Here is an 11,084-nt window from a genome sequence, read left to right on the forward strand (position 1 = left end):
CCCTTTTCATCAGACTTCATTATCATCCACAATATAACTGTAATGAAGGCTTTAAAAGTTCAACACAAGCACTGAACAAGATACAACTTGAAGGGCTGAATGTACGTGGGATCAACGTCAAGCTGCAGCAGCTATAAAAACTGATGTTGCTTCAGCTTTGTTTTGGGATGTTATTAGGGACTACCATATGGCCTGTTTATTTTAAGCTGTCAGTTCAACATCAGCTACATCTGAAAACAGATATTTTCAGCTCTGCCAACAAGATTTCTATCAGACTGAGATCAGAGTTTTGTGAAGCCCACTACAAAACACTCACTTTGTGTCTTTAAGCCACTTTGTAGGTAATTTTATAGCATGCTAGGGCCATTATCCATTTGGAAGATCCATAAGTGCCCAATCTTTAACTTCTTGTTTTTTTTGTGTTGGTAAAGTCTTTCCTCATGATTCAATAATTGCATGAATTACACCAATACCTTCTGCAGTAAAGCATCTCCACAACATGATGCTGTTACTGCTGATAAAGGTACTTTATCAGCTTTAGTCACCGTCTTCAATAGATCTTGAGTTTGTGATCCGCACAATTTGCACCAAAGATGGGAATCTTAGGGATTCTGTATATTCATCAAAGTAATTGTTTGAACAGATAAACATGTCAAGTTGGAGATTCATAAACCGATCTTAAGGGAGATGCGCCTCCTGTCAGAACCTTGCAAAGCCATGAAATCCTCATCTGGGCTTTCCCAAATTTCTTAGAAGTATGGTAATTTTAGTTAATGTAAAATTCCAAATTTAGAGAAAGCAATACAATTTTACAAAGTTTTTATTATTTAGACATGTAGAGAAATAAATGTTTTGCTATATTTGATTTACTTAATACGAGATCAATCAGTTTACTCGCCTGTTTAATCACCATGACTTGTCATGTTCTACAGCCCTGTATAAACATTGTTTAATGTTATTATATTAAGGTATTAATTAATGGCACTGACCATTTGTTTGCGTTCAATGACAGCAATTTGCTTACTTTACAAATTGCTGTAAAGTAAGCAGCAATTACTGCTTACTTTACAGCAGTAATTGCTGTAGATAAACACCACCACTATGATTCACTGTTTTAAATAAACTTATAGTTTTGTTGTGACTTTTACCTATTTATCTGTTAACTTCTAATCTATTCTTATTGTGCTGTACAGTCAGGTGGAATGCAATGACAATATGAATAGTTTCTATTGATGAAATAAAAAATCACGATTAAAAGAATTTCCAGTTAAGCAGACAAGTTACCAATCAGTCTTTGTGCTGTAATTTGAGTCAACAAGTGACAAAAATACAAACAGATGAAACCAAGACAGGAAGAAGTTGGATGTAACTGCTGATGTCATGGATGACATGCAAAAGGCTTTGATTAAAAGTAAGTTATGCTGCCCTCTGGAGGTCAAACTAAGTCTCTTCCTCGTTTCTTCTAGGCCTGGTTAAACACATTTAACGTACTCCCACCCTACAAACAGCTGTAGACAACAAGTAAATTGATGGATAGTAAAGGCATGTCTTCCTTTGGCAGCTGGTCTTTATACAACTTTATTATTACTTATCTGATCTCTACTATCAAAATTATACAGAAGTCTGACAGTAGAGAACTCTACTGTCCATCTTCTGGATGTTCATCAAAGTTACTTTTGCTCTCACAAAAATTGTTTAACCAATACCTCCTGCAGTAAAACATCTCCACAACTTGATGCTGTCACTGCTGATAAAGGTAAGTTATCTTTTTTCTTGCAGTCATGCTTGACTCAAGCAACTAAATGTTTTGTTGCTTGTGTGAAGCATGACTGCAAGAAAAAAGATAACTTGTAATTTATAGTCTTCTGTGGTCAATTAAAAATGATTTTCATTGCTTTCTTCAAATTTAGTCCTCAGTATCTCCATGTAATTTGTGAATTATTTAAAGTAAAAACATATTCAGCATGTCAACTTCAAATAGAAAATTTTAGGTGTTTTGCAACAGTGTATTTGAATTTTGTTTGTGAAATTTAACTGTAGAAAGCTGAGCTGCTCAGCTTTCTACAGTGTAGAAACTATTTTCTATAGTTTCTGGGTTACTATAGAAATTTACAGCATAAAAAAGAGGATAACCAAACTAATAAATGTTGATTTATCAAATCTTTCTTTGGAAAACTAAAGTGCATCTTTGCTTTGAGAAGATCTTCAGTGAGTCTGAGCTGCTCAACTTCACACTCAGCTGCAAACATCAAATGACATAAAGCAGAGAGTTATTTGACTAATTATCAAGATGTTTCTGCAGATGAAAATCCTGTAGACTTCAGACTAATTCTGACAATCAAAAATCGAACAAAGAGGGATGGAAAACTTTACTGCTTCAGTGAAGCTACTCCCAAACAGCATCATTGGACTTAAAGAGCAAGAGGATGTCTTCTGCACACCAAGAACAATTGCTCCCTAAGCCATGGTCAAAACAACACTGCTTAGCAATAATGAATAAATAAATAAATAAATAAATTTAATATTCTCTGCTAATAGATGCAAATCTCCCAGCTCCATACTGAAGCTGTTGCTGCTAGTTGGACCCAGAATGTTTCAGCTGCAATCCACATTAGGAATAAGCATATATTTTTTATTTTTTTCTTGGCCCTATAAAAGGTTCTCTATAAAGATCAGTTGACTCTCAAAAAGCAAGGCCATACATTTCTACTCATTTTAAGAATGTACACAATTTTAAGAAATGTTTTCACTTTTTTTGGATTCCTTTGATCCTGTAAAGATAAACAGGAATTGATGTCGAATGGACAGATGAATAATCTGAATATTCAGATTATTCATCTGTCTTGCACGTCAAGCAGCACAGACTTGCAAGACAGAACTTATGGTTCATTACAGCATCTCTACAGAATAACGCAAATAACCTTCAGTGGTTTGGCAGAGATAAGTTTAATCATATCTGCATATGGTAAAACCTCTGACACATAAGCAGTGTTTTAAATGTGTATGTGTGAAGATTAAGAAGGAAATGATAACGACAATTAGTTTTAGTTCCACTTGTCAAATATGGTTAAAAGGTTTTCTTCCAAAGAAGAGGGAAAATGCCAGCTGAAACTGACAGTGTGGGTTTTCTGTCTGAATAGTTTCACTACTTCTTGCTTCTCGTCTGTATTGGTAGAAGAAGAAAACTGGAAAATCTTTTATTATAAACGCTGTACAATTGATACAGAAAGAAGATAAAAAGGTCAGAGATAAGGTCAAATGATGCTACATTTATTACCTCCTGATAAGTTGAAAAAGCAGGTGTTTTTGTTTTTTAATTTTGTACTGCTTTTGTTTGAATCAAATATAGAAGTTATGATTATTTTTCCAGTTATTTTTATTCAGTTTACCAGACTGCAGTTTTTTTTATTCTGTTTATGCCCTTTTCAGACCTCTACAAATTATTACTTTTTTAATGTAAACTTTCAAGCCTCCTCTACATCTTAAAGCATATATCATGTCTGCTTCTCTATTTTCTCAGATTTTTCTATTCCAGCACAACATTTTTTTTTTTTAATAAATTCTTATTTCTTGGCTTTTATAGAACATGCATTTCTGATTACGCAAAGATGTAGCATGCAAGCTCTGTGTCTTTGTGTTATTTTAAAAACAGGAGCAACTCAAATAAAACATGAAGTTTTAATAATATATGAATTTTATAGGACATTATCCTAAATCAGTAACAGAAGTAGTGATGCAGTGTCTCCGGTTTTCCACTAGAGGTCTCCTCTTTCTGACAGGAAAATGATAAAGTAGGAAGTGACTGTCAAGTCTATCAGACAGATTCACATGAAGCAGCTTTCATTAGACGCTGTTGAGCTGAACTGTTCTTCTTTTGACTATTTTAATAACCTTTCATTAAACTGCAGCTGGAATAAAGCAAATAAATTAATTCTATCATTATTTTAATAGCAGAATTCAACAACAGTGATGTTTTTATCAGCAGCTGGATGTTTGTTGATGGTTTATATTCTCTGCATCTCAGGTACGTAGAACTGCTTTAGCTTTTTTAATTTAATTTTGTAAGTTTGTGATCAAACATAGGTTTGACTTGTTGAACCTTAATGCAGCATTTAGAAATATGGACACAGTTTGTAACAGTGTGATGAATGTGTTACTTTATAGAAAATTACAGCAAAAACAGGAAAATCAAATGTTAGTTGATCAAATCTTTGCTTCAGGTGTCGAAGGAAAACCAAACAGCGTCTTTGCTTTGAAAGGTTCATCAGTGAATCTGAGCTGCTCAGCTCCACATTCAGCTGCAAACATCAAATGGTACATTGTGAGCAAGAGTGGTGCAGAAAATGTTTATCATGATGTATCCGCACATAAAAATCATGAAAGGTTCATAATTTCAGAAGATAATTTCACTCTGACAATCAGAGATCTACCAGAGTGTGAGAGAAATATTTACTGCTGCAGTGAAACTGTTCCTAAAATGAGACCAGATGAAACCGACAGCTGTCAGCAGAACAGCATTCAGCTCAGAGTTATAGGTATGGAGACAAATATTAAATATATTTGAGTTATAAATTTACTGATTAGTAAATTTACTGATTAGTAAATTTATGCTTCTTTTATCAACAATATCTCAGACCTTCAGGTAAAGGTGTTTCCTGCCTCAGAACGACAGAAAGTGACTCTGATGTGCTCAAGCAGCTGTTCTCTGACTGAAAGCCCTGCAGCCTTCATCTGGTACCAGAATGGAGAGTTCCTCTATGAGGACTGGTCCCCCTGGTACCAAGAGCTGGTCAACAGTGACCAGGCAGTCAGATACTCCTGTGCTATCAAAGGCTACGAGGATCTCAGAGCTCCTGACGTCTCAGTGGGTCAGTGAGCAAGATTAGTTTCTTTTCTATCTCTTCTGGTCAGACTCTTCCTGATCTCTGGTTCTGTTCAGATTCTGTCTCAGGGAGCTGCTTCAGTGTGACCTACGCTGGAGGCAGGATGTGTTCCTACAAATCAGAGAAACAGTCCTGCTCCATCACATTTCCTGCAGGTGATGACACAGTCTGCTGGTTTTACATCTGCTCTAATTGCTCTAAAGTAATTGTAAAAATATTAATACTTTATCAACCTGATCACACTATCTACTTACAATAGTCTTTAAAATTCAATAATGTGTCTGATTAACATAAAAAGTAAATATTAAAACATGTTCATTATGTCCCAACAGAAGTTCGTATTGAAAGGACAGAACCACACAACAGCCATTCCAAGATGACCTGCAGCTCCAGCTGTTCTCTGACTGACAATAAAACTTCATTTCAGTTGTATAAAAACACAGAAAGTGGTGAACAGAAAGTTAATCAAAACTCTTTAGTTCTCATCTCATCACCAGAGAGCTTCTTCTGTACAGTGAAGGATCATCATGATCTGCTTTCTAATGAAGTTTGTGAGTATGAATGAATCTGTAGTGTTGATATAATGATTAAAACAGACAGAATACCATTGTTTATTATAAATTTCTGTTTATTCAGAAACATTTTAATTTGAGCAATAATTTTCATGTATCACTCTCTCATATTCAGGTGCTGATGGCAGCGACTGCTGGAGTGTGAGTTATGACAGCAGGAGAATCTGTGGCCTGAAAGGTTCATCAGTGAACATCTCCAGCAAATACTCACATCCTGAACACCAGCAGCTACAGACTAAACGCTGGTATAAAGTGAAGATAAATACAAAGCTGGAAGAAGAACTGATGGAGAATAAAGGAGATGTGAATTATCAGGATGACATGAGGAACCAACACATCCTCAGATTAAACAACCTGGAGGAGAAAAACTCAGGAGAATACGAGTTCAGAATGAAAACAGAGCAACGGAAACGGAAAGCAATTCAATTTCCTGGAGTTACTCTGATAGTAACAGGTAAATATGATGATATTTTATATGTAATTGTTTCCCATCTAAATGTGTTGCTGTTACACTACATTGTGAAAATGTTCATGTTACAAAATTTAAAATGTAAGTCTGGAATTTTTATGTTTAGCTAAACATAACGTTTGTACATTTAATTAACATTTCATATCTTAAATATGAAAATAACCCATCCTGTAGCTGGAGGTAATTCATAATAAAATTACTAAACTACAATTTAGTTACATCTCTTGAGTCTATTTTCATAGAACTACTGACTAAATGTTACTCATCTGTTCACTGATTAGTCCAACTGTCTTCCAGATCTCCTGGTGGATGTGCGACCTGCTGCAGAGGTCACTGAGGGTCAGAGAGTCACTTTGACCTGCAGCACCAGCTGTCCTCTCAGTGAAAACACAAACTACATTTGGTACTTGAACAGTCGGCCTCTGAGTCTGACTAAAACACCAAACAAACATCTGATTATAGATGCAGTTAGCAGTCGGGATGAAGGAAACTACTCCTGTGCTGTAGAGATGATCAGCTCAGTTGGAAAGACTCTGACTGTACTAAGAGGAAGAACAGCAACAACAACAGTAAACTGGGGTCCAGCTGCCAGATTCTCAGTATCTCTCCTGGTTTGTTTACTTCTCTCTGTGTTTGTGTTTTTGTGAGTATCACAGCGCTGCTTCTGGTCAACATTTTACATAAATTATGAATCTGAANCTGCTGGAGTGTGAGTTATGACAGCAGGAGAATCTGTGGCCTGAAAGGTTCATCAGTGAACATCTCCAGCAAATACTCACATCCTGAACACCAGCAGCCACAGACTAAACGCTGGTATAAAGTGAAGATAAATACAAAGCTGGAAGAAGAAGAACTGATGGAGAATAAAGGAGATGTGAATTATCAGGATGACATGAGGAACCAACACATCCTCAGATTAAACAATCTGGAGGAGAAAAACTCAGGAGAATACGAGTTCAGAATGAAAACAAAGCAACGGAAACGGAAATCAATTGAATTTCCTGGAGTTACTCTGATAGTAACAGGTAAATATGATGATATTTTATATGTAATTGTTTCCCATCTAAATGTGTTGCTGTTACACTACATTGTGAAAATGTTCATGTTACAAAATTTAAAATGTAAGTCTGGAATTTTTATGTTTAGCTAAACATAACGTTTGTACATTTAATTAACATTTCATATCTTAAATATGAAAATAACCCATCCTGTAGCTGGAGGTAATTCATAATAAAATTACTAAACTACAATTTAGTTACATCTCTTGAGTCTATTTTCATAGAACTACTGACTAAATGTTACTCATCTGTTCACTGATTAGTCCAACTGTCTTCCAGATCTCCTGGTGGATGTGCGACCTGCTGCAGAGGTCACTGAGGGTCAGAGAGTCACTTTGACCTGCAGCACCAGCTGTCCTCTCAGTGAAAACACAAACTACATTTGGTACTTGAACAGTCGGCCTCTGAGTCTGACTAAAACACCAAACAAACATCTGATTATAGATGCAGTTAGCAGTCAGGATGAAGGAAAATACTCCTGTACTGTAGAGACGATCAGCTCAGCTGGAAAGACTCTGACTGTATTAAGAGGAAGAACAGCAACAACAACAACAGTCAGCTGGACATCCGCAGCTGCAGGACTCTCTGTCTTTCTTTTGGTCCTGGTACCTTTGGCTGTTTTCTTGCATAGGTGATTATTACAGCCCTGTTAGTAATTATCAACATATTTTACTCACTGTGAACTCCAGCTTCATTATTTATGTATTTATCAATTTCACCAACCAGGAAATTCAAGCCCTCTCATCAGTCTTCTAAAAGTGAACCTGTCAACAATATGGATGAGGTAAACCTGTTTTTTCTGCTCCTTTCCTTATCCGTATATTGTCCTATTAACATTAATATGTTTCTTTTCACTCAGAAGTGTTACCAAACGCTATACCTTTATGTCACTTTAAGAGTGAAGATTTGCTCACTTGAATTAAAAATTTTGTATTTATTTTTCCTTAGATAAATACTGGTCGTATGTATGAGGAGATTGCAGCTCAACCAGCAGAACAGGAACTTCATTACAGCCAGATAGCTTTGGAGAAAATAAACCCCATTTACTCCAGCTTCCAGCACCATCAAGAGCAAGAGCATGTCTCCTATTCTGTGGTCAAAACAGGAACAAGCACAAATTCAGATTCAACTAGATGCAACCAACAACTGTGAGTCTAATCATGTATTGTGTTTTTTTTTTTTTTTACTTTCAAGACAAAGTTTAATTGTGGTTAAAATGACAGTGTTATTAATAAACAAACATAAAATATATTGCTTGTGCCTGCAACCTGGTGTTCACTTCAGGCATAAAGGTTTGTTTCTGTATTCAAATTGTACCTCACATTTCAGCAACAGGGCATTTCAAAGAGCTTTACATCATAAAACCACATAGTCAAGCATCATAGAATCAACAATCGAAACAATACATTAAGTCAAGTGTCATCATTAAATTCTTAGTCCATTATACTTCAGAGGCAAATCTAATTAGCTGGGTTTTTAGTCTAGATTTGAAGGCACTCAGTGTTTCAGCTGTTTTACAGTTTTCTGGAAGTTTGTTCCAGATTTGTGGTGGATTGAAGCTGAATGTTGCTTGTTTATGTTTGGTTCTGGTTCTGGGGATGGAGAGCAGACCAGAACCTTGGGGGTCTGGACGGTTGACACAACAACAACAGATCTTTAATGTATTGTGGTGCTAAACTGTTCAGTGATTTATAAACTAACAGTATTTTAAAGTCTATTCTCTGAGCTACAGAGAGTCAGTGAAGGACTTTAAAACTGGTGTTATGTGCTCTATGTTCCTGGTTTTAGTGAGAACGCCAGCAGCAGCATCTGGATCAGCTGCAGCTGTTTGATTGATTTGTTAGTCAGTCCTGTGAAGACGCTGTTGCAGTAATCAATGCAACTGAAGATAAACGCATGGATGAGTTTCTCTAGATCCTGCTGAGACATAAGTCCTCTAATCCTGGAGATATTCTTCAGGTGACAGAAGACCGACTTTGTGACTGTCTTAATGTGGCTCTGAAGGTTCAGGTCAGAGTCCATCACTACTCCTAGGTTTCGGGCCTGATCGCTGGTTTTCAGTTCTATTTCATCCCTACTGACAGCGTTAATGTCCTCTCCCGATCTTGATCTGTTTTTCATCATGCTGGACATAGCTGACCACGTCTGCTTCTCATTGGTCCGCTGGATTTTCTGTAATTGGTGATGGTAGCGCTTTCCGCCCCCTTTCCCAATTGTAGTCTGCTCTGTCTGCCTGTGCTGGGACTCACTTCAGTTTTGGCCATGAATGGCTCCCACTGTTGTTCGGATTGCAGGGCTGTGCTTCAGGCAGATGATGGTCGTGTCCTGTGCCCTGCCTGCCTCAGGCATGATCACCTGGTTGAAGCCTGTCAGACAACTGATGAACTGCAGCTACATGCCCCATGCGGTGAATGTGGCTTGACTGGCCCAGTTACACCCCATGTGTGTAAATGACCTTCCGCCTTCTGGTCTGGTGGCCACTCCGAGGCACTCTAAGCGCAGAACTGAGGCCACAATCTCTGACTCCTCCTAAGAAGAGGCAATCTAAGTCTGATAAGGGCCGTTCTCCTTCGACACTTAAGGTATATGTAATGGCTATATCAACTAGTCATGCTGACCTTGATGGCTGTACAGTCGGACCCATAATCTGATTTCCTAACCCTGACCCATTTCTTACTTGTTCTGATATCTACTATATAAGGGCTTAAAGGGGCAGTATTATATATTTTCACATGCTGCCATTTTATAGCACAATCAAGTAACTATGTAACCTTCAGTTGTTCTAAAAATGCTTTATATATTAAATGTCTTAAAATAAATTTGACTTCTTAACTTAAGGCCTTGAAACTGGGCCTGTACCTCTTTAAGAAACTCCTGCAAAGATAGCTTTTGGTATCTTTGCCAATTTTATATTTATCTTATTATTAAACTTAAATTTATTTTCTATTTTTATCTACCTGTGGTGTTGTTTGTTGTGAAACACTTTGGTCAGCTGAGACTGTTGTAAATGTGCTGTATAAATAAATTGTACTTTTACTTTGCTCTTTCCGAAACTCCACCTTTATAAAGTGATCACAACACTCCTTTATTAAACCTTTCACATTGTAAAACCTTTAATAATGTCTTTATCAGCGTTACACTGGGAAGTAGCTTGTATAATGAGCTCAGCAGATGTTCCACCAGATGTTTGCTAATTGCCTGTAGCTAGTCTGAAGGAGCTGAGTGGGGAAGTTCCAGGGCTGCACTGTGAGGCAGAGCTCAGAAGCTGCAGCTCAGAGAAGGAGCTAGGAGCTTTGACCTCGAACGTGGAGCTAACTCCACCCAGGCGATTTGAACAGCTGGTTGACATGGAGATTAAAGGATTTCTCAAACATGCATGAATGAATCAAAGCAAAACTCCTGGTATGTTTTGATGAGGGAATAACATTATAACATGATGCAAAGCTCAAAATACATAAAACTGCCCCTTTAACAAGAGTTCTGCCCTTAAGTTTATGTGAAGTATCAAACATCCTGGCCAGAAAAGAATGTGATCCCAATCTTGCCAACTTGAGCAAAAGAACTACTTTGTTCTTGTGGAGTATTGACCTTAATGAGTCTGTTTTCATGAGGTGCTTTAAAGATAAAACCAGTAGACACACACTGGGAGAACAATTATTTTCTGTCACCTTGGTAACCCAGTATTTTACTGCTAGAAGTTCATTCTATTTATTGCTTCTATTTAAAATTATTTAATCTTAGCTGTGTAAAAGCAAACATTTTAAAAATGTGTTCCTCGTGTGTAGGTTCCATTTGCTAAAAGAAAAGTGAATATGACTAAATAAAGGTAAAGAGATGTAACTTAAAAAGTTATGTTCTGAATGTGCTTGAGGTTGGCTCAGCAAAGAGGATTTAGTTTTTTTCTATCTGATCTGAGAATGTAATGATGTGGCTGAACATGAGAGACAAGTGTGAAATGGACATCCAGAAACATACAATTTTGATACAAAGATACTGAATTAAACCTATACTTTTGTGAACATTTGTGTCTATTTTTTTTTTTTTTTGTTTTGTTTTGTTTATTTTAAGAACTGGTCAGCATTTGCCCAATAACTCTTAAAGT

General features: G+C 36.8%; 2 protein-coding genes across 2 annotated transcripts; both read left to right on the forward strand.

Annotated features, from left to right (window-relative positions):
- The first annotated feature begins 3,649 nt into the window (after positions 1-3,649).
- Positions 3,650-6,571, forward strand: LOC103154851 (uncharacterized). The gene is made up of 7 exons (XM_016663067.1): positions 3,650-4,024; positions 4,462-4,535; positions 4,635-4,868; positions 4,940-5,038; positions 5,216-5,434; positions 5,571-5,909; positions 6,222-6,571. Exons 1-7 carry the CDS (start codon positions 3,990-3,992, stop codon positions 6,569-6,571), a joined length of 1,350 nt encoding a protein of 449 aa, XP_016518553.1. The 5' UTR covers positions 3,650-3,989.
- A 59-nt stretch (positions 6,572-6,630) lies between these two features.
- On the forward strand, positions 6,631-8,230 carry LOC107833533 (sialoadhesin-like). The gene is made up of 4 exons (XM_016663068.1): positions 6,631-6,949; positions 7,262-7,613; positions 7,709-7,766; positions 7,931-8,230. The coding sequence occupies exons 1-4, from the start codon at positions 6,781-6,783 to the stop codon at positions 8,132-8,134; spliced, it is 783 nt and encodes a 260-aa protein (XP_016518554.1). The 5' UTR covers positions 6,631-6,780; the 3' UTR covers positions 8,135-8,230.
- Positions 8,231-11,084: the final 2,854 nt, after the last annotated feature.

The sequence above is a fragment of the Poecilia formosa genome, unplaced genomic scaffold (assembly GCF_000485575.1).
Source record: "Poecilia formosa unplaced genomic scaffold, Poecilia_formosa-5.1.2 Scaffold403, whole genome shotgun sequence".
NCBI classification, from domain to species: Eukaryota; Metazoa; Chordata; class Actinopteri; order Cyprinodontiformes; family Poeciliidae; genus Poecilia; species Poecilia formosa.

What these genes read in the sequence shown, in the direction of transcription:
- LOC103154851 (XM_016663067.1), top strand. Translation starts at nt 3,990, where the DNA reads ATGTTTGTTGATGGTTTATATTCTCTGCATCTCAG. An exon ending in TCTGCTTTCTAATGAAGTTT is followed by an intron (nt 5,435 to 5,570) that starts GTGAGTATGAAT and finishes TCTCATATTCAG; the next exon opens with GTGCTGATGGCAGCGACTGC. An exon ending in AGTTACTCTGATAGTAACAG is followed by an intron (nt 5,910 to 6,221) that starts GTAAATATGATG and finishes ACTGTCTTCCAG; the next exon opens with ATCTCCTGGTGGATGTGCGA.
- LOC107833533 (XM_016663068.1), top strand. Translation starts at nt 6,781, where the DNA reads ATGGAGAATAAAGGAGATGTGAATTATCAGGATGACATGAGGAACCAA. An exon ending in AGTTACTCTGATAGTAACAG is followed by an intron (nt 6,950 to 7,261) that starts GTAAATATGATG and finishes ACTGTCTTCCAG; the next exon opens with ATCTCCTGGTGGATGTGCGA. An exon ending in CTGTCAACAATATGGATGAG is followed by an intron (nt 7,767 to 7,930) that starts GTAAACCTGTTT and finishes ATTTTTCCTTAG; the next exon opens with ATAAATACTGGTCGTATGTA.